At 39.1% G+C, this 22,571-nt stretch overlaps 1 protein-coding gene across 6 annotated transcripts in view; it reads right to left on the bottom strand.

Moving 5' to 3' along the window:
• WASHC4 (WASH complex subunit 4) overlaps nt 1-12,246 on the bottom strand; it is a 57,653-nt gene extending 45,407 nt beyond the window's left edge. For 5 of the 6 annotated variants that reach the window (XR_011566669.1, XR_011566670.1, XM_070789647.1 and 2 more), the window contains exons 1-9: nt 12,101-12,246; nt 9,035-9,174; nt 8,079-8,132; nt 7,916-7,981; nt 7,019-7,064; nt 6,497-6,564; nt 2,339-2,421; nt 797-839; nt 52-155 (exon numbers count right to left, since the gene is read on the bottom strand). Coding sequence is in view for 4 of the 6 variants with exons in the window: in XM_070789647.1 (XP_070645748.1) it covers nt 52-155; nt 797-839; nt 2,339-2,421; nt 6,497-6,564; nt 7,019-7,064; nt 7,916-7,981; nt 8,079-8,132; nt 9,035-9,174; nt 12,101-12,161 (665 nt within the window). In the remaining 2 variants the exon portion in view is untranslated. Of the gene's footprint in view, nt 1-51; nt 156-796; nt 840-2,338; nt 2,422-5,441; nt 6,473-6,496; nt 6,565-7,018; nt 7,065-7,915; nt 7,982-8,078; nt 8,133-9,034; nt 9,175-12,100 lie in introns of those variants that run through there. The other variant, XM_070789650.1, reaches the window with a different exon arrangement.
• Nucleotides 12,247-22,571: the final 10,325 nt, after the last annotated feature.

Genomic DNA, 22,571 nt, shown 5'->3' with positions numbered 1-22,571 from the left:
TAATACATTAACTGTACAAAGAGAGTATTTTAAACATTTTAGTTGGCTCACCTTTTGTACATAGTCCAGTGGTCTTTTAATGTGATGTGATTATCAATAATTTCATCCAGGGTAAGCAAAACTGTTAGCAGCTCTCCCAAGTGCTCATACATAGTCTGCAAAAAAAAACCTTTAATGATTATCATTTAATCACTAGTTAGAAGTTAAGCTTCATGTGGATTTTAAAGTTAAACACACTTGGGATAATTACTAACTTAAAGCAGTGGGAAAGTTAAGCTACAGATGAAACTACTAATCCTCAAGATGGAACAGCCTAAAATTGGAAAACCCTTCACCCAAATTTCATCCTTAATCACATTACTGTAGATTCCCTCAGACCACTTACAGCAGGGGTCCCCAGCCTTCAGATCTAATGCCTGATGATCAGAGACGGAGCTGATGTAATAATAATAAAGAGCACAGTAAATGCAATGTGTTTGGATCATACCCAAACCATCCCTTCACCCCCTTCCCCACCCCTGTGGTCTGTGAACACTGTCTTCCAAAAAAGTGGTCCCTAGTGCCAAAGAGGTTGGGGACCACCGACTTCGAGAGTCTGCACTGGGCCAACACTAGGAAGAGTTACACTCACAGTGGGTCAATAACGCCTCATCAAGTTCACAAATGAGAGAACAAATGCAAAAGAAAGAAAGAAACCCTTTAAGAGCCTTGCAGTAAGTGTAGTACTCCCCAATCATATAAATGCCAAAGCAAAATATGCGAAAAATTATTATTTTACGAGTTAAATTACTTTTACCTGAAAATGAACTCCAGTTGTTTCTATAATTTTGGGTGCAATCCTGTAATAAAATAACATCCAAGTTTAAAAGAAAACCTCATTTTTTGGTCACAGTTCATGTTTATTTTAAGGAAAAAGCCTCTTGGAATTTAAAAATGTATTTACTTTTATTTAGGCTTTAGTCACTAAAATTTATGCAACACAAGTTTACTATCATAGTCCACACCCAAGAAGAGAACTAACGTACTCTCCTTGTCTATACCCAACTCAGTGGGTAGGTACATGTCAATACATGGCCCATCTAGTTTGGGATGAAGCAGAGAAATACCAAAACTGATATTCATTTATTTCTAAACTATTAGAATTTCTCAATTTTCAACTAGAATCTTTGCTATCCTACCCAAACTGGCATTTGGAAACTAGTCCTCTCTTCAGTTGGGTTTATTTCTAGAGTTTTCATTCCTACTGAGAAAACAATGCATACAAATGGGATTACACCAAAGTCAAAGCCCCAGGATAATTCAATTTTACTTCCCAGAGACTCAACCTACTCAACAGTAAATAAATTAATACTTATATATTAAAGCACATATAAAATATTCTGCAAGATAGAATACTTTAAAAATTAAATACAAAATTCAAATAAACTTTGTCTTTCTAGGACAGGGCTGTGGTAGAGAGGGGTCTCTGAATCACACACCAGGTTCTATGGCGGGCCGGCGTAGCTATGCTGTCAGTCCCTTCTGCCATGAGAACTTTAGTGAAAAACAGAGCTAAGTACCTGACAGAGCAGAAGCACACGAGAATGGGAAACAACACACTCTTCCACTTTACAAAGAGAGTTAAGATGCAGCATGGTCTAAGAACAACAACAATGAATGGACTGGTGACCGAAAGAATCAGACTGAAACTGCTATGGAATCTTGGCAAATACTTCCTTTGGGCCTCAGTTATCTCTCTTCTCACAACTGAGAACTCCTAATCATACACCTAAACAAAGGTATTTTAAGATTGTAAGTGAGTGGGAAAAAATTAAGTATAAAGTTTTAATCAAATGCAAGATATTACTCTGTGGTGGTTAGGAATACTAACCATGACAATTTGATCATTTTTCTTGATTTAGGGCAATGATATCCAAACTTGGAAGATCATTAGAATTATAGATTATCTAGTCCCCTCTCCCTAAGATTCAGTAATTTAAGTGTCATATGATTCTAATGAGCCAAGAATACTTCAATGTAAAGAAAAGCAATAAGAGAACTCAGTACATTCTATGTTAGCCCTTTTCTCTACAATTAAAGATTATTCTGTCAACATTTTCATTCAGACAGATAATGGGTTCCTGCACCACGGTATAAACTGTCTTCCTAACCTCTGCATTATACACATCACGAGTGTTTAAAACATCACGAGCGTTCAAAAAAAGCTGAGTACGTGAATGAAGGAATGAGTGAATAAATGAGTAAACACACGAAAACCTTTTAAATATTTAGCTAGTTTAAGAAAAGACATTCCCTGCATCTCTATTAAAAATGCAAAATGATTTTTAAAATCCATTACTTGTTACTGATATAGAGGGCAGCCAACTGATGGACTACATTCATCACCACTTCATAGCACCTCGTAACAAAACAAGACAGTTCCTGAAATGACAAGTTGAGTATATGTTACAAGTTGAGTAAATGTCATCATTTCTGACTTTTATGTTAACAACGCTAAACATAAACCAAACTGTTTTCCAGTAAAAATCTCCAGTTAACCTGCAATAAGATTTAAAGCATCCTTCAAGCAATCAGTTATTCACTCACCTCCCACGGTCATTTCTACCTCTTTGCCTCCATAGCATTTCATTCATCCTTGTATTTTAAGTCTTGCTTTCACTGCTCATATAATTCCTAAGTGACAGAGACTGTCTTACTCCTTTGAATAGCCACTGTCCAGTACTGTGGTTAATCTTCAACTGCTTCTCAATTTCTGCCTATTAAATGAACATCTGAATGAATGAAGCTCAAAAGCTGCCAGTTTACAAAGTGTGACAAGGAATGGAAAGGGTCTTCAGAAATCACTCTGAAATAACTTCAAATGTTTATAACCTTTAACCCTACCTATTAACAGGCTTGGCACACATTAAGTGAAATATAGATTTTCCCAGGAATATGTTTGTCATTCTTAAAGAGATGGGAATACCAGACCACCTGACCTGCCTCTTGAGAAATCTGTATGCAGGTCAGGAAGCAACAGTTAGAACCGGACATGGAACAACAGACTGGTTCCAAATGGGAAAAGGAGTACGTCAAGGCTGTATATTGTCACCCTGCTTATTTAATTTATATGCAGAGCCATGAAATTAAAAGACGCTTACTCCTTGGAAGGAAAGTTATGACCAACCTAGACAGCATATTCAAAAGCAGAGACATTACTTTGCCAACAAAGGTTCGTCTAGTCAAGGCTATGGTTTTTCCAGTGGTCGTGTATGGATGTGAGAGTTGGACTGTGAAGAAGGCTGAGCGCCAAAGAATTGATGCTTTTGAGCTGTGGTGTTGGAGAAGACTCTTGAGAGTCCCCTGGACTGCAAGGAGATCCAACCAGTCCATTCTGAAGGAGATCAGCCCTGGGATTTCTTTGGAAGGAAGGATGCTGAAGCTGAAATTCCAGTACTTTGGCCACCTGATACGAAGAGCTGACTCATTGGAAAAGACCCTGATGCTGGGAAAGATTGAGGGCAGGAGGAGAAGGGGACAACTGAGAATGAGATGGCTGGATGGCATCATCGACTTCATGGATATGGGTTTGGATGGACTCCAGAACTTGGTGATGGACAGAGAGGCCTGGCGTGCTGCAGTTCATGGGGTCGTAAAGAGTCAGACACGACTGAGCAACCGAACTGAATTCACACCTATCTTATTTAGAATCTAATTAAATTTATGGCTGTTCTAAACAATAAGCTCTCTGTGGGCAGAAATGTGTTGGTTTTGTGCACTGCTGTATCCCAAGCACCAATCACAGTTTCTAACATATGCTAGGCTCCCAAAACATTTGTTGAATATATAAAATGGAATTATATGCAGCTGTGAGATCCACAATTTAAATGTTTAAAAGTGAAAATAATGCATTTCAATTTTATTTAAACAGCTCCAGTTATCTCTTATTAAACTTCTATAAATCTAATAAAAGCAAAGCAAAGACTAGAAAACGCAGGACAAATAGAAAACACAAAGCAAAAGGTAGAAATGAGTCCTGGTACATAACAGACTATCTATAAAATACAGAAAAAGAACCAATTAAAACACAGAAATTTTCAGATTATATAAAAAAGCAAAATCCAAATAGATCCAGTTTTAGAGAAATACAACTGAATCATAATGACACTGAAAGGCTAAAAGAATAAAAAAGAATTTAAAAAAAAGAAAATGCTAACTAGAGCTGGGGCAGTGATAGTAGTATCAAATAGATTTTGATTAACATTGGTATAGCTAATTAATATGTATGTAATTATATATTATATACATAATTATCACAGTTTAAGAAGGTCATCACACAATAAACAATTCGATTTACTGGGAATTATTAACAATTCTAAACTCATAAGCACCAAATAAAACGTCCTCAAAATAAGAAATGCAAAATTTGACAAAACCGCAAGGAGAAACTGACACATTCACTTCAACCTTGCAGATCAACATTTCTCAGACCCCAGCCCAGCAGGCTTCCTGTTAGGTTTTGTCAACAGGTGGCACTAAAAGGAGACCTAAAGGCAGGAAAGGGACATCCCTTCTATTTCTTGCTGTTTTTATCAACATAATCCAGGCAGGATCAGTTCAACCCAGCAATCACAACTTGCCCCAGGCTCCAGCTTCTTTCAGCACTGCTGCTGCTGCTGCTAAGTCGCTTCAGTCGTGTCCGACTCTGTGCGACCCCATAGACAGCAGCCCACCAGGCTCCCCCGTCCCTGGGATTCTCCAGGCAAGAACACTGGAGTGGGTTGCCATTTCCTTCTCCAATGCATGAACGTGAAAAGTGAAAGTGAAGTCGCTCAGTCGTGTCCGACTCTTAACGACTCCAGAAGCAATATTCAATTTTAAAGTCTACCAGCAGCAGCCAGGCAGCACTGATTCCTCAGAGCTATGATATTAATACTAATTCCTTGGGACTCCTCCTCCTAGCTTTCAGATTCTAACAACCTGAACCTTTTTCCTTTTTTACCCTACATATAGGGGTGATACTTGCGTCCTCTGGCTTACCTCACTGTTTTTCCTTTCAGCCCTCCAATCCTTATGTAACCAATTCTCTAGATTTAATATATATTCTTCTTTAATTGAAGTACAGTTGACTCACAATATTGTATTAGTTCCAGGTGTACAGCAAAGTGATTTAACAATATATTTTTTTCAGATTCATTTCCATTAAGGTTAATTAAAAAACCTGAGTACAGTTCCCTGTGCTATGCAGTAGATCACTGCTGTTTACCCACTTTGCGTATAGCAGTGTGTACCTGTTAATCCCGTACTTCTACCTTATCCCTCTTCCCACCTTTCCCCTATGGTGACCGTAAGCTTGTTTTCTATGTCTGTGAGTCTGTTTCAGTTTTGTAAACAAGTTATTTGCATTATTTTTTAGATCCCACACATAAATGATATATTTGTCTTTCTCTACCTTCACTTACAGTATGATAACCTGTAGGTCCAGCCATGTTGCTACAAATGACATTGCTTTATTCTTTTCTGTGGCTGAGTAATATTCCATTGTGTATGTATATACCACATCCTCTTTATCCATTCATCTGTTGACAGGCACTTAGGTTGCTTCCATGTCTCATCGACTGTAAACAGTGTTGTATTACTGGGGTGCACGTTAACTTTTCAAATTAAGAGTTTTCATCTTTTCAGAATATATGCCCGAGAATGGTACTGCTGGACCAAATGGTAGCTCTTTTCAATCTCCCCTTTTGAAGTATCCTGTGTGATACTTGCTTTTGGATTGAACCCTGACTGACACGTACCATCATAGAGGACAACTGCAACAAAATGCTCTCAATTAGGTGAGAAGACCAAAACAAAGTAGTAAAGATATAAAAGATTTGAACATATTAGCATGCCTGATTCAATGAAATACATCAAATATTATATCCAACAGTCAGAAGGTAAGTGGGATTATGGCTACTGTTTCCTGATTTCCAGTTTTTACTTTTACCATATAAGCACTGCTTTTACAACAGGGAGGGGAGAAACAACTTATTTCATTCTTTTGATAAATCAAAAGACCTAGAATAACTTTACACTGTAAAATAAAACTTTACAGTAATGAAAAGTATATCTAAATTGAAACATCTGGTTAAAAGCATCATATGCTGCTGCTTTTAAAACTTCACTCTTGTTCATATATCAGCTTAATGATCTTTCTTAGCCACTTTTTCTATCATAAATTATCTTTTCCTACCAGGTACAAAGTTTAAATTGTTTTAAGAGGCATGGTGATAAACTGTCCATAAATGAAATTATACAAACTTATTTTGATAGCTTATGTCACTAAAAACGCTTTGAAAATCTTTCAGGAATTACAATCTCCTTAAATATAATCCAATGCCAACAAAGTGCCTTACCCTCAGAGTACAATCTCTGAGCATCTGACATTTCAGAACTCTTTTCTGATTACATGATTTACTCAAACTTTTTTTGGGGGGGGGGAAAAAAAACTCAATAAAAAGTAAAAACCACTTACCTGTAAGAATGAAATAAATCTCCCCATTTGAATTTGACAATCACCTTCCACCATGCTGGAATCTGTAGCTTTAAAAGGCAACATGAAGAATATTTCAAGTTTTTATCTTAAAGTCAATCAACATCAAAAAAGGAAAATGATTTTTATTCATTAGGACATCTTCTAATCTGGACAGTATGAAAAACAGAATTTTACACTAAAGAGAAAAATGAAACAATCATTAATCACACAATTAAAAGCACCAATCTGTCCCACTATTTAATGAATTCAAGGAAAATATTCATCTAGCTATTATGCTTTGTAATTTATAAAAATATTCACAAATCAATTTTATACAGAATTTGCTGCCGCTTGTTCACTGAGGTTTTCACCTGTTTACTAAACAAAAACACAAAGCAACAAAGAAATGTGACTGTTCACTGCTCAAACTAACACTTTACATGATCATAACAGTCCTAGAATTCAGTTAACTTTGTTTATTTCAAGTACCACAACATTACAATGTGAAATTTTAAAACTTACCTCCTTCTCCATAAAACAAGAGACCATTATAAAACTTAGTTTCAGCCTGTTTAAAAAAATTAAAATAATTTTAAAGGTTGCTATTTTGTTTTTAAATTCCTAGGCTGTCTTCATTATCCTTATTTAATAATACACAGATGACTACATCATACATACAAATTTACTTAACTTCAAAAACTGCTTATAATATAGGTAAATTCAATCTATCTTTAGAATACCGAAGATATTACTGATACTCAAAGTTATTTCTTGATTTCTTTAGCCTTTATCTGACCACTCTAACTGTCCGACATCCTCTCACAAGTTCATGAGAGAAAGCAACCATGTAGTACCAAAAACGTAAAAAAGAAAAATAAATTAAAAAAAAAAAAAATCTAAAGAAGAAAAGATGAAGTTTACCATCTACCACTTTCAAAGGCTCATGGGTGAGGAAATGCAAAACATTATAAATTCAAACCTTTTTTATTACCATCTACCAGTTTTAATGGCTCACGGGTGAAGAAACGCAAACCATTAAAAATTCGAACCTTTTTAAAAAAAATCAGTTATATCCAGAAGATCCAGTATATATGACAAGTAATACAGAAGGAATGCAGGCCCAGAATCAAACCATTACTACCAATAAAATGTTGGATGAGTGACACCCTCTTTAAGCTTCAATTTTCTCATCTATTCCTCACGTACCTCCAAGTGGTTATTACTGTTAAGAGGGTTAGCATGGTGTTTGGTAAATAGTACTTAGTGAATGGTCTCATTATTATTGCTAAAATAAATATATAGCTCACCCAATCTTCATGAAATATTTGTGCACACTTACACATATAAAAGCGCATATTTGCTTTTTCATATTTGCTTTTAAATCATGTTTTTAATGTCTTGAAGAATATAAATAATTACCTCATATTTTAATTTCTTGATTTCACAACAAAGTGCAGCATAAACAGTGATGACTTTGTTTAGGACCTAGTTTCATGAGGAAAAATACAAAAGGAAAGAAGTAAATTATAGAAGATAATGAAAGCATTTTAAAAAATAGATTTTTAGGTTTAGGAATCTGTACCTTGTTTTCGGTCTTGATGAGTTCCAAAAGGGAAGACTGTTCATAAGGCAAAAGCTATAGAAACAAAGGAAAATAAATTCCTTTTTAATTTAAAAAAAATCATTAAAATTCTCAATACACAAATTGAGACTAGCTCTATTTCACTGAAAGTTGTGTTAGACCCTGTACTCAGCACCCGTCCCACAGCAGATGGGCACTGCTAACAGGTACAGGATTTCTTTCTGGAGTGGTGACAATGTTCTAAAATTGACTGTGGCACAAGTCTATGGAAACACTACAAACCAAAGAAATTGTATGATACACAAATTACATCTCAGGAAAGTTGCTATTAAAAAGTCAACACTGCTACCTTAGGACAGTTGTCTAGCACATAATAAATGCTTAAAAAATGTTATTATTTGAGTAGTAAGAGGCTACAGTTTCAAAGATGAAACAAAATAGAACAACCTCAAAATGGACCACAGCAGCTTATTTTATATATTAAAAAAATAAAAATTAAAACACTCCCATATTAAGAGCCCCTAAATAGCATAAAGGAGCTTTTGAAAAATCATGGAAATATTCTTTATCTTGACTGGGATATGAGTTACAAGGGGATAGATGTTTGGTAAAATTCACCATACAATATATTTTAAATCTACACACTTTTCTGTATGTAAAATAGTCTTAATAAGAAAACAAAGCCTTAATATGCTATTCCAACCCTCTTCATTTTCTTGATAATGAAAAACAAAAGTCAGCTCAAAGACTGGAGTTTGCATCATTCTTTAAAAAAAAAAAACAAAAAAAACACACACATGCATGGCTTAGAGAAAAGGAAATTAACCATGTTTCTCCAAGTTTCTTTTAGCTCTCTAGACTCCAAATAAAAATATATATCCCATATTTGAACACTGTTTCAAGGCATATATGTTCTGAAAATGTATACGTAAATTAAAAATAAAACAAATTCCAACCTTTAATGCTATAGGATCAAGATTGAAATCCCAAACGTCTCCAATTGAGTCATCCAGTGCATCCTCAATTCTTCTCAATTGAGAGGTATACTCCTCAAGAAATTTCCCATAATTCTTAAGCTGGACTTCAGCATGAATTTCTAAATATAAATTTGAAAAGTTTGTGAAAAGTAATGAATTACAAGACATTTACTTCAAATAATCTCAAAAGTCACAGAAAAGTAGATAGTAAGCATTGTTAATGTATCACCCTGGAATGTCTGGAATTCTTGAAAATAAAGTTCTAAAGTTAAACAGTAATTGAACTTTCTATCTTTTCCAAGTATAATAATAATTGTACATACAGTAGATGGTACTTTAAGAAATCATCTTAAAACTATAACTTTAAAGTACTATGAAAAAGTCACTATACTATTTACCCCATAATCTAAACAATCTGAAAATGCCTTAGACAACTCAATGTCCTAATTCTCTATTTTAATCATAAACAACTACTTTGTGCAAAAAACCTGATTTAGGTGCAAAAATCTGAGCTGTCATAGAAGCAAAATTTTTAACTGTAATGCTTAATTACACAGTAAACTATGCCTAAAAATACACCTAAATATTGTTTTTGAAATGATTTTAGATCTGCTTCATCACAGTATTATTTCTGTAATGCCCCAAATTTATATTGCTAATTTTATATTTATAATGCCCCAAGATATATTGTTTTAATTATCATAATAGAATTGGAAAAGCCAGTAAAGGACACTGAGTACAGAATATTGTGTTGATATTTACAGACTTTACATATTAATAGAGGACTCTAGAAGTCACTGGAATAAACTGGACAAAAAGTTTCCTTACTCATCAAAAATACCTGCTTGTCAATGCAGGAGACGAAAGAGACGTTAGGTTCAAAAAATCCCCTGGAGGAGGGCATGGCAAATCACTCCAGTTTTCTTGCCTGGAGAATCCCATGGACAGAGGAGCCTGGTGGGCTACAGTTCACAGGATCGCAAAGAGTGGGACAAGACTGAAGTGACTCAGCACCATACATTATAATTACTTACTCCAAAGGGAGCAAATTCAACTCCAACTCAGATTCTCTTACTGATGTGAATTACTTTATTCAATTGCTGACTTCTTAAAAAAGTAAAGCTTTTCTCTCCTCAAATTAGCAATGCAAAGCAACTGTAAGTATGTTCCAACTCACTGAAGACCTAGCTTCACATTCTCCCCTATTCTGCAACTAATGTTCAGAATCAGGTGGATTCATTTAGTTAACTTAATGCCTGGAATCAGGTGGATCCATTTAATTACGGTTCCTGCTTTATTATAGCATCAATCCAGGCAATTCTGGAAAGCAATATAAATGATTCATATTCCAAAAATTAATGAAAACCAGGCCCAGAGAAGAGAGCTCTTCCCTTCCTTACAGCTTAAATTTTAAAAACTGTGTATGATTCTCAAAATCCCAAGTACCTGTCTAATTTTCAGTTACAAGGGAAATGACCAAAGCTGCATTTAACCAGAAAATGACTTCTTAATGACAACGCTAGACAAACATGCCAATGAATTATTCATTTAGTCTGTTTGGAAATTAAAGTAGCAGGCAAGAGAAAATCTGTAATAACATTAAAGTTCCTTGCTGATAAGTTTTTAAGCTGGTAAAAGTTAAAATAAGATCTGAAATAAGAACTCTATAGTGATTCTTCAAGAGTTAAATTCCAAAAACCTATTAACATGCTTATCACTTCCAAGAGACTGAATTCCTTTTTTTATCTTTGTGTGGAAAATATCTTTGAGTGAATCAGACTGAACTGATTCAATCTACCAGAACCATTTTCAAACCCAAACATATCTTCAATCCAATATTTCACAGATACAGAGTAAGGAACCTCTATCCATAAAACTTCATACATGACAAGGTGCAGTTCACTTTAACAAAGACAGAATCCTCTCCACAAACAAGTTGAAAGATCCTGTCACTATCACCAGGATTGTTTTCTCATGCTGTGTAAGAGCTAGTAACTCATGGAAAGTTTTGTGAGAAACGGCTAACCATCCTGAATTAAACTCACCCTTTTGACAGGCTAATAAAATCTACATACATCTAATGTGTCTGTCTTTGTAAAAATTAAGCAAAATTTACACGTAATTTTTAAAAACTACACCTTTTGAGAAAACTACATAAAAAAACAAATTCAAAAAGCAGTTAAGCCTAATATCTCTTATTTAAATCACCTATACAGATTCATATTACCAAATATAAGAAACAGATTGCGAATTTGTATTCATCTTAAGTAGTTTCAATGAAATAGCTTGACCTCTAAATTTTGCTACGTGGAACTGAATTTGTTAGGTTTTGGAGGTTGGATTTCTAAATTAAAATGAGACAATCCAATTTTATGAAGTAAAATCTGCAGGAGATATGCTGTTAATTTCCGAAACCTGTCTAGGTGCGCTGGAAACCACAGGGCATCACTTTTCAAAAATACCATTAAACGTAAATAAAAGACATGGAAGGTAATAAATTGATGTCCACGTGTTTGTTTTTCACGCTTGAGTTCTTTTTCGCTACCTTCTACAGTTCTAAGAATATGAAGGCAAAGACACTCGGAACTTCCCAAAGTTGGTTTGGGAGGAAAACGAAGAAAAACAGGAAACCGAAACAGGAACCTCGACCTCAACCTCACCTAAAACTGCAAGCTCGGAAGATCCAGCGAAAGTCCCAGGAGACCAGGGACCAGGCCGCCTCCGCTCCCCAGGATGCGGACCTCCCCGGGGGGGCCCCGCCCGGGGCCCCGGCTGCACCAAGTGGACACGCCGCGCCCCCGGGCCACGGCGCGCTCCGCCGGACAATCACAACCCCATACGCCAAGCCAGGCCGGGCCTGCTTGACTCACCATCACTGGGGCTCCCGACACCGAAAGTTAGGTTCGCGAGCCCGTGCCTCTCACACCCCAAGGCGCAGAAAGCTGCGCGCCCACCGCAACGCAAAGCCCTCCCGCAGGAGCGCTGCCCGGACGTCGGTGGGCCGATGAGCGTGCACCCGCAGCCCTCGCCCTGCCGCTCCCTTACTCTGTGAGCCGTCGTCTACGCGGTCGAACTCCCAGTCCGGGGACAGAGTCTCCACCGCCATCACCCCGGCGCCTCCCCCAGTCACAGCCCAAACCAGTCTTGGCTAAGACCGCGGCCTCACCCCAGCGGCTGTAGCAGCACGTGACTTCCGGCTTCGGCCCCGCCCCCGCTCGCGAGGGCCAGCGGGGCTAGACGCCCCTGCGGGCCGCGGGGGCCGCTGGGAAACCGAGTCCTCCGGGGGTGGCCGGCGGAGGCTGCCACAGCCTTGGCGGTGGTCCTTTAGGTGTCCCCTAGTTACTACTTGGGCGTCGCAACCATCCAGTTCATTTCTCACGCCATATCTCTATACCTTCAGTTTAGCCTTGCAGTCTCCAGGAACTTTTAATACTAAAAGAACTGCTCCCTCATTCTAGCCTAAAGAGGGCAAAATTGATGGGGTGAGGGCTTAATAGGAAGGCGTGGTCAACTAGAACATAGCCGTCCAGGCACTTCTTACCAGAAGCTCGTTTAGCCAACGACTTCCTGGTCTCCAACGTCCGAGCTCTTGCCGCTCTTGTCCTGCACTCCCAATGCGGGTTGCTCTTGAGGGGAAAACAAAAAACAAAAACGATGTGCAAGAGGAGTTACTTTATGAACACATTTAAACGAGGAATTTTACTACTCTGTTTATTTTGCACTCAGCTCTCATCTTTCGTGCTTCGTGCTCAGTCATGTCCGACTCTCTTCGACCCTATGGACCATAGCCCACCAGGTGATCTTCCCAACCCAGGGACTGAACCGGCATCTCCTGCATTGGCAGGTGGATCCTTTATCACTGAGCCACCTGGGAAGCCCCGGCTCTATTCATACCTCTTCTTAAAAAGCCAGAGGGAAGAAGTGCAGTTGAAGTGGCTACCTGTTGTTGTTGTTCAGCTGCGTAGTCATGTCCAACTCTTTGAGACCCCGTGGACTACAGCCCGCCAGGCCTCTCTGGCCCTCACCATCTGCTGAAGTTTGCCCATGTTCATGTCCATTGCATCAGTGAGGCCATCCATCCATCTCATTCTTCTTCTGCACTCAGTCTTTCCCAGCTTCAGGGACTTATCCAATGAGTCAGCTGTTGGCATCAGATGACCAAAATACTAGAGTTTCAGCTTCAACATCAGTCCTTCCAACCAGTATTCAGGGTTGATTTCCTGTAAGATTGACTGGTTTGATCTCCTTGCTGTCCAAGGAGCTACCTGTGCCTACCTGCTAACAGGCTTTTCAGTGAGCTGGGATCTGTGTTACTCAGTAATGCTACATGTCTACATGTATTTGAACAGCAGTGTTCATTGCTGCATGGTTTTCAGTAGATACTAGTAAGAAACCCTGTGCATGTCCATCCATGGGGAGTAATTACATAAAGTTTAATATGTCTGTATAGTGAAATACTAGATAACTGTTCAAAGAAATGGAGTAGATTTATAGAGACATGAGAAACTAACAGGAGGTAGTTGCAGGAAAGTGTGTATTTGTGGTTACATTTGTGTTTTCATATAAACCTGTACCAGCATCAGATCAGATCAGATCAGTCGCTCAGTCGCGTCCGACTCTGCGACCCCATGAATCCCAGCAGGCCAGGCCTCCCTGTCCATCACCAACTCCCAGAGTTCACTCAGACTCACGTCCATCGAGTCAGTGATGCCATCCAGCCATCTCATCCTCTGTCATCCCCTTCTCCTCCTGCCCCCAATCCCTCCCAGCATCAGAGTCTTTTCCAGTGAGTCAACTCTTCGCATGAGGTGGCCAAAGTACTGGAGTTTCAGCTTCAGCATCATTCCTTCCAAAGAAATCCCAGGGCTGATCTCCTTCAGAATGGACTGGTTGGATCTCCTTGCAGTCCAAGGGACTCTCAAGAGTCTTCTCCAACACCACAGTTCAAAAGCATCAATTCTTCGGCACTCAGCCTTCTTCACAGTCCAACTCTCACATCCATACATGACCACAGGAAAAACCATAGCCTTGACTAGACGGACCTTTGTTGGCAAAGTAATGTCTCTGCTTTTGAATATGCTATCTAGGTTGGTCATAACTTTCCTTCCAAGGAGTAAGCGTCTTTTAATTTCATGGCTGCAGTCACCATCTGTAGTGATTTTGGAGCCCAAAAAAATAAAGTCTGACACTGTTTCCACTGTTTCCCCATCTATTTGCCATGAAGTGGTGGGACTGGATGCCATGATCTTTGTTTTCTGAATGTTGAGCTTTAAGCCAACTTTTTCACCAACATATGTGCATGTAAATAAAAGAAAGAGAAATTACTGAACAGGACAATGGTCAACTGGAAAAGAGTATGTATTGGTGCTTAGAAAGTGGATTTTCAAGTTTTATTGTGTCTACTTACATTTTTTTAATCTTTAGCAAAGAGAATTTGTGAAGGTCTTCTGTAGTCTTAAATAGGACCAAAAATAACAAAGCAAGTAAACAGCCTCTTGAGGAACATTCCTTGAGGCCCCTGAATCTGCAGTTGGTCAAATATTTGAGGACCCACTAGGTACCAGGCACCATGCTATATGTAGAGATTGTTATGGAAAAAACAGACCAGAAAGGTGGATCCCACCCCTGTGGTACTTGCAGTCTTAGTGGGCATTTTAGAAAGGAAAAAAATAAAAATTTTGAAAATAACAGGAAACATCAGTGCTGAATGGTTAGCAAACTTTTTCCTTTTACTTCTGTGTGATCATGAATTTGACTGTGCTATATTCTTCATGTTTGTGCTAATCACTGTAATTAATCCCCTAGTAGCTCATTATGATACATTGAAATTAAAGGTCAGAGCAATTTGAATCTGCATATTCACTAATCTATTAAATCAGAGCGAGAAGCAGTTTCATTTAATAATTAAAAGCACAGTTTCTACAGTCAAACTGTGTAGGTCTGAATCATAGCTCTGCTGCCTACTAGCCATGGAGTTTGGGGCCAGGTAGTTTTTCCTATGGTCATGTATGAATGTGAGAGTTGGACTGTGAAGAAGGCTGAGCACTGAAGAATTGATGCTTTTGAACTGTGGTGTTGGAGAAGACTCTTGAGAGTCCCTTGGACTGCAAGGAGATCCAACCAGTCCATTCTGAAGGAGATCAGCCCTGGGATTTCTTTGGAAGGAAGGATGCTAAAGCTGAAACTCCAGTACTTTGGCCACCTCATGCGAAGAGTTGACTCATTGGAAAAGACTCTGATGCTGGGAGGGATTGGGGGCAGGAGGAGAAGGGGATGACAGAGGATGAGATGGCTGGATGGCATCACTGACTCGATGGACATGAGTCTGAGTGAACTCTGGGAGTTGGTGATGGACAGGGAGGCCTGGCATGCTGGGATTCATGGGGTCGCAAAGAGTGGGACACAACTGAGTGACTGAACTGAACTGAATTTAACCTCTGCCTCAATTTCCTCATTTGTAAAGTGGGACAAATAATAGGAAAATCCTCGTAAAATTGTTATGAGGACTAATTTAGTTCATACATGTAAGAAGTATAGAGCAATGACAACCACATGCTATAGAAATTCTTGCTGTTTTGAATCATTATCACCTAATTTTAAAATAAACCACAGGGATTGCCAGTCTTGAGCTTGCATATCTTTAAATCAAATTCCATACCTAGAATTTCAAATTTTATTAGAGAATTACAAGTCAGAGACTAAATCTAAAGCACATTAACTATTAACTGAAATGTGCTATCTGAAAGTTATTTATTACAATAGATTTTCTGTATTTCTTAGGCTTAGGCTATCGAAGGCAAATAATCATTCTGAAAATTAAATACCCTTCTTTCTACTTTTCATCACTCTTAACAGTGCTTTCTGAAAGATAAGCTTGAAACTAGAAGGGGCAATATTTTATATGGACAGTATCATGCTATTTTGACAGCTTCAAAGAACTTTAAAACAATTGCCCTTAGAATGTGCCTGCCCACGGGCACCTAGCAATCCTTTCACTTAACTCTTCTACCCACAACTTAAACTTAACTACAAGTTTATTTCATACCTAAATATAGTATAGATAGATACTAGTGCTAAGGTATTGATGAACTAGTTTCTTAATATATGTTTAAAATATGTTTCTTACAATAGAAAATCTATGGTAATAACTCACTAAAGACATTTCTGTTAGTAATTTGTCAGAGTCCTATGTGTATCTGTCAAAAAGATTCCTAATATGTTAATACTCTTGCTTCTTGCAAGGGAAGCTATGACAAACCCAGAAAGTGTATTAAAAAGCAGAGACATCACTGTGCCAACAAAGGTCCATGTAGTAAAAGCTATGATTTTTCCAGTAGTCATGTATGGATGTGAGAATTGGACCATAAAAAAGGCTGAATGCTGAAGAATTGATGCCTTCAAATTGTGGAGCTGGAGAAGATTTTTGAGAATCACTTGGATTGCAAGGAAATCAAACCAGTCAATTCTAAAGGAAATCAATCATGAATATTAATTGGAAGAACTGATGCCGAAGCTGAAGCTCCAATACTTTGGCCACCTGATTGGAAGAGCCAACTCACTGGAAAAGATCCTGATGCTGGGAAGAACTGAAGGTAAAAGGAGAAGAGGGCAGCAGAGGACAAGATGGTTGGTGGCATCATCGACTCAATGGACATGAGTTTGAGCAAACTCCAGGAGACAGTGCAGGACAGGGAAGCCTGGAGTGCTGCAGTCCCTTGGGTAATAAAGAGCTGGACATGACTCAGTGACTGAACAACAATGTTAATTCATATATTTCCCTCATGGCTCAGATGGTAAAGAATCTGCCTGCAATGCAAGAGATCCAGGTTCCATCCCTGGGTTGGGGTGGGATGATACCCCTGCAGAAGGAAATAGCACCCCACTCCAGTATTCTTGCCTGGAGAATTCCTTGGACAGAGAAGCCTGAAGGGCTATGGTCCATGGGGTCACAAAGAGTCAGACATGCATCCCAATGCTGAAAACTCCACTCTTAATTACAATAAATTTTTAAGTGTTGCTGTCTAGTTAGACAACCCCTATTCCTGTTTTCTCCTCAAGGGTATTTTTATTTTTGACCCTTTGATTTTCCAAATACATTTTAGTCAGTTTGTAGAGCTCCATGGGAAACCCTGTTGGAATTCTAATTGAGATGGCACTACATCAGTTTGGCAGGAATAGATTTCTCTTCCATTGGTATTGAATCTTCCTAACACTAACGTTTATTGGGGTTTTCCCTAAAGTCTTTCAGCAAGTGTATAATTTTCTTTTCTTTCTAAACTTCAGAGGTTTCTTTTCGTAAATTTCTTGCATATCTTTTGTCAGGCTTATTCTTTTTTAAAAATATTTTTATTTATTTGGCTGTGCCGGGTCTTGGTTGAGGCACATAGACTTATTCTTTTATTAATGAATTTATTTTTGGCTGTGCTGTGCGTCTTTGTTGCTGCACACAGGCCTTCTCTAGTTGCGGTGAATGGGAGCTACTCTTTGTTGGGATGCTCGGGCTTCTCATTGCCTCGGCTTCTCTTGTTAAGGAACACAGGCTCCAGGGCCTGAGGGCTTCAGTAGTTGTGGCACACAGGCTGAGTTGCTCTGCAGCATACGGAATCTTCCCAGGCCAGGTAATGAACCCGTGTCCCCTCCATTGGCAGGCGGACTCTTATTCACTGATCCACCAGAGAAGTCATATAGACTTTTTCTTAAAGTAAATTTGCTTTCAATGATTGCAATTATAAACCATATTACTTCTAACGTTTTCTAACAGTTTCTTGCAGGTGTATCAAAGTAATAGATTATTATATATGGAACTTATATTCAGTCAAATTCTCCATTTAACTGTAACAAATTGCAGATTCTTTTGCATCTTTTCCTAAACATTTTGTCTGTGCATAAGGATATTTTTGGTTTTCCTTTTTAATCCTTATATTTTTTTCTTATTGTCTTACTGCATTCTCTAGAGCCTTGTACACTGCTGAATAGAAGTGGTGATAACAGACATCTTTGTCTTGCTCCCGATTTTCTGAAGGAAGTATATATATACAAGTTTTGATTATGAAAATAAAGCTGTTTGCTATAGTGTTTTAAAATGTACACTTCATCAAGATAAAAATAAAGTCTCCTGCTAGTCTTAGCTCTCTTTGCAAGAGGTGTATTGGGTTTTATTTATTTTAATAGTTATAAAGACACATCATTTAGAGCTGCTGCTGCTGCTAAGTCACTTCAGTCGTGTCAGACTCTGTGCAACCTCATAGACGGCAGCCCACCAGGGTTCCCCGTCCCTGGGATTCTCCAGGCAAGAACACTGGAGTGGGTTGCCATTTCCTTCTCCAGTGCATGAAAATGAAAGTGAAAGAGAAGTCACTCAGTCGTGTCTGACTCTTAGCGATCCCATGGACTGCAGCCTACCAGCCTCCTCCATCCATGGGATTTTCCAGGCAAGAGTACCAGAGTGGGGTGCCATTCCCTTCTCCGATCATTTAGAGCAGTTATCAGCAAACAACAGCTCAGTCCAAATCCAGTCTATTTTTATACAGCTTCAAAACTACGATTTTTAAATGGTTGAAAAACTCAAAAGAAAAAATATTTTATGACACCTGAAATGACATGAAATTCAAATTTCTGTGTCTATAATAATGCTTTATTGGAATACAGCTATATTTAAGAATGGTCTCTAGCTGCTTTTGTTAAGCCAGTACTCTTGCCTGGAAAATCCCATGGATGGAGGAGCCTGGTGGGCTACAGTCCATGGGGTCGCTAGGAGTCGGACATGACTGAGCGACTTCACTTTCACTTTTCACTTTCATGCATTGGAGAAGGAAATGGCAACCCACTCCAGTGTTCTTGCCTGGAGAATCCCAGGGATGGGGGAGCCTGGTGGGCTGCCGTCTATGGGGTCGCACAGAGTCGGACACGACTGAAGCGACTTAGCAGCAGCAGCAGCAGCAGCAAGTAGTTGCAACAAGTCTACCATATGGCCTGCAAAGCTTAGAATGTGTACTGCCTAGCCTTTTAGAGAAAAGATTTGCCAACCCCTGGTCTAGAATAATGCAGTTATACAAAGTTTGTTGTGAAAAATAGCAAAGTCTTACTGACTGCTCTCCCATTTTCCTCTCCCCAAAGACAATTGTTTTATCTTTTTAGCTGATTATTTTAGTATTTACTTCCATTTCTCTAAATAGCATAATTGCAGTATTACTTCTTCAATTTTTGATGTTGGGAATTATATATTGTCTTCCCTCACTATGGGAGATGAGGATGTAACTACCTTGTGGTTTTTTGGTACTGCTTGACATGTGGGATCTTATATCTTAGTTCCCAAAGCAGGGATCAAACTCAATCCCACTGCATTGGAAGCATGAAGTTTTAACCACTGGACCACCAGGGAATTCTCTTCAATGTGTTTTTAAGTTTCCAAATGTAAGGGGATTTTTTGATTTATCATTCAAAATTGAAATCTAATTCAACTGCATGTGGTCAGTTGAATTATGCATGTGGTCCTGCATGATGGTCTGCAGGATATCAATTCTTTCAAATATTTTGAGACTTCATTTGTATCCTAATTTGTAGCCTAATAAGTGATGAAATGAGAAAATGCGTATGAGCCTAGAAAAAAAATATATTCTTTAAGTACTGAATGCAGAGTCCTATGTTCATTAAATCCAACTTGTTAATTAAAGATAAAATGAAGTTTTGTTTCAGTCTCCTGCTGCTGCTTCAGTCATGTCCAACTCTGTGTGACCCCATAGACAGCAGCCCACTAGGCTCCGCCGTCCCTGGGATTCTCCAGGCAAGAATACTGGAGTGGGTTGCCATTTCCTTCTCCAATTCAGCTTCCTAGTTATTCCAAAAATCTGCCATTCAGCATCCTTGTATTCCTATACTCACGAGTGACCAATGATTATGGGATTATGTGGGTTATTATCATATGTGTGAGTATTCCTCATTCTGTGAATCCCAGATTGGACTGAGCAGTCCAGCCCTGTGCTTCCATAGTATTTACTTCTTGGAAATTGTATGTTGATATAATTGTGTCCCCTATTAGGCTATCTGTTGGTTTCCCATTGCTATGATAGATTGCCACAGACTCAGTGGCTTAGAACAGATTTATTATCTTACAGTTAGGGAGATTAGCAGTCCAAGACGAACCTCACTGGGCTAAAATCAAGATGTTGGCAGGGCTGAGTCCTTCTGGGGGAGACTCCACTTTCCTGCCTTTTTTGGCTTCCATGCATTATGCCAATCTCTAGCTTCTGCCATCACATTGACCACAGACATCGATTCTCCTGACTTCCTCTTCTAAGTGAAGTTGCTCAGTCATGCCTGACTCTTTGTGAGCCCATGGACTGTAGCCTGCTTGGCTCCTCCATCCATAGGATTTTCCAGGCAAGAGTACTGGAGTAGGTTGCCATTTCCTTCTCCAGGGGATCCTTCCGGCCCATGGATCGAACCCAGGTCTATCTGCATTATAGGCAGATGCTTTACCATCTGAGCCACCAGGGAAGAGGTCTTCCACCAGGGAAGAAGGTCCTCTTCTAAGGACCTTGTAATTACACCGGGCCCATGCAGATAAGGGCTTCCCTGGTGGCTCAGAGGTTAAAGTGTCTGCCTGCAATGCGGGAGACCTGGGTTCGATCTCTGGGTTGGGAGGATCCCCTGGAGAAGGAAATGGCAACCCACTCCGGTGTTCTTGCCTGGAAAATCCCATGGACAGAGGACCCTGGTGGGCTATAGTCCACAGGGTAGCAAAGAGTCGGACATGACTGAGCGACTTCACATTCAGGCAGGTAATCCTGGTTAATCTCCCTTTCTCAAGAGCCTTAACTTAATCACATCCACAGAGTCCCTTTAAACAGATAAGACAGAATAATCACAGGTTTGAGGATTAAGACATAGACATATTTGGGCATCTATTATTCAGCTCGGTATATATAGGACATCTTTTCTGATAATTCCAATATCTGGATTTATCTATATGTCTCTATTCTGTTGTTTGGTGTGTGGGTGGTTTCTTTTCCCTCTTGGTTTTCTACCATTTGGTCTTATTTTCTGATGAGCCTGATCATTTTTTAGTGCTTCTTGGTCTTTAAGTGTGAAAAATTATAGAGATAAGTTGAGGGCCTGAATGATGTTATCTTCCTCCAGAGAGGATTACTATTAATACCTCTTCTGGGAAGTTATGAGAGTAGGGGCAGATTACGTTAACTCCGTCTAGGACTAGTGCAATTCCAAGATGGGTTTCTGTCTTTGTGAGGCTGGCCTATTTCTGCATCATCTTAATTCTCAGATACAGCCCTGCAGGTGTGCTTGACAAGTCCTGTCAAACCTCTGCTCAGCTTTTCAACCTCAGAGCTTCTGCTTTCTGCCTCTCAGCCTCTTAGAACCTCAGCTGCTGCTGCTGCTGCTAAGTCACTTAAGTTGTGTCTGACTCTGCGCGACCCCTGAGACGGCAGCCCGCCAGGCTCCCCGGTCCCTGGGATTCTCCAGGCAAGAACACTGGAGTGGGTTGCCATTTCCTTCTCCAATGCATGAAAGTGAAAAGTGAAAGTGAAGTCACTCAGTCGTGTCCAACTCTGAGCGACTCCATAGACTGCAGCCTACCAGGCTCTTCCGTCCATGGGATTTTCCAGGCAAGAGTACTGGAGTGGAGTGCCATTGCCTTCTCTGAGAACCTCAGCTACCACATACCAATCAGTAAATGCTTTGAGGTTCACTTCTCTGGACTTTCTCTGCTGAATCTCAGTTCCTCAGATCCTTACTGTACTAGGACACCAATGCCTTCAGAAAGATTTTTAGCAACAAAAGCAAAAATGGATAAATGAGACTATACCAAACTTCAAAACCTCTGCACATTAAAGGAAACAATCAAGAGTGAAACCTCAACCTATGGGATGAAAGAAAATGCAAATCATGTATCTGATAAGGGGTGAATATCCAGTATATTCAAAGAGCTGCTACAATTGAAGCATTAAAAAAGTAACTCAATTAAAAATAAGCAAAAAATCTGCATAGACATTTCACCAAAAGATATACAAATGGTCAACAAGCATTTGAAAATATGCCTCTATGGAAAACACTATGGTTGTTCCTTAAAAAACTAAAATTAGAATATAATCCACTTCTAGGTATATATCAAAATGTTTTTTAGTTGGAGGATGATTGCTTTAAAATATTGTGTTAGTTTCTGCCATACATCCACATGAATCAACCATAGGTACATATATATTTGTCCCGTCCCTCTGGAGCCTCCCTCCCACTTCCCACCCCATCCCACCCATATAGGTTGTCACAGAGTAAGGGGTTTGAGCTCCCTGTCATACAGCAAATTCCCACTATCTATTTTACATAAGGTAATGTATATGTTTCAATGTTACTCTTTTAATTTGTCCCTCCCCCTCGTTCTCCCACTGTGGTCACAAGTCTGTTCTCTAGGTCTGCATCTCCATTGCTGCTTTGCAAATAGGTTCACTGGTACCATCTTTCTAGATTTCCTACATGTGTGTTAATATATAATATTTATTTT

The sequence above is a fragment of the Bos indicus genome, chromosome 5 (genome assembly GCF_029378745.1).
Source record: "Bos indicus isolate NIAB-ARS_2022 breed Sahiwal x Tharparkar chromosome 5, NIAB-ARS_B.indTharparkar_mat_pri_1.0, whole genome shotgun sequence".
In the NCBI taxonomy this organism is placed as follows: domain Eukaryota; kingdom Metazoa; phylum Chordata; class Mammalia; order Artiodactyla; family Bovidae; genus Bos; species Bos indicus.
The sequence above is the reverse complement of the archived record's forward strand: the minus strand, read 5'-3'. Positions and strand labels throughout refer to the sequence as shown.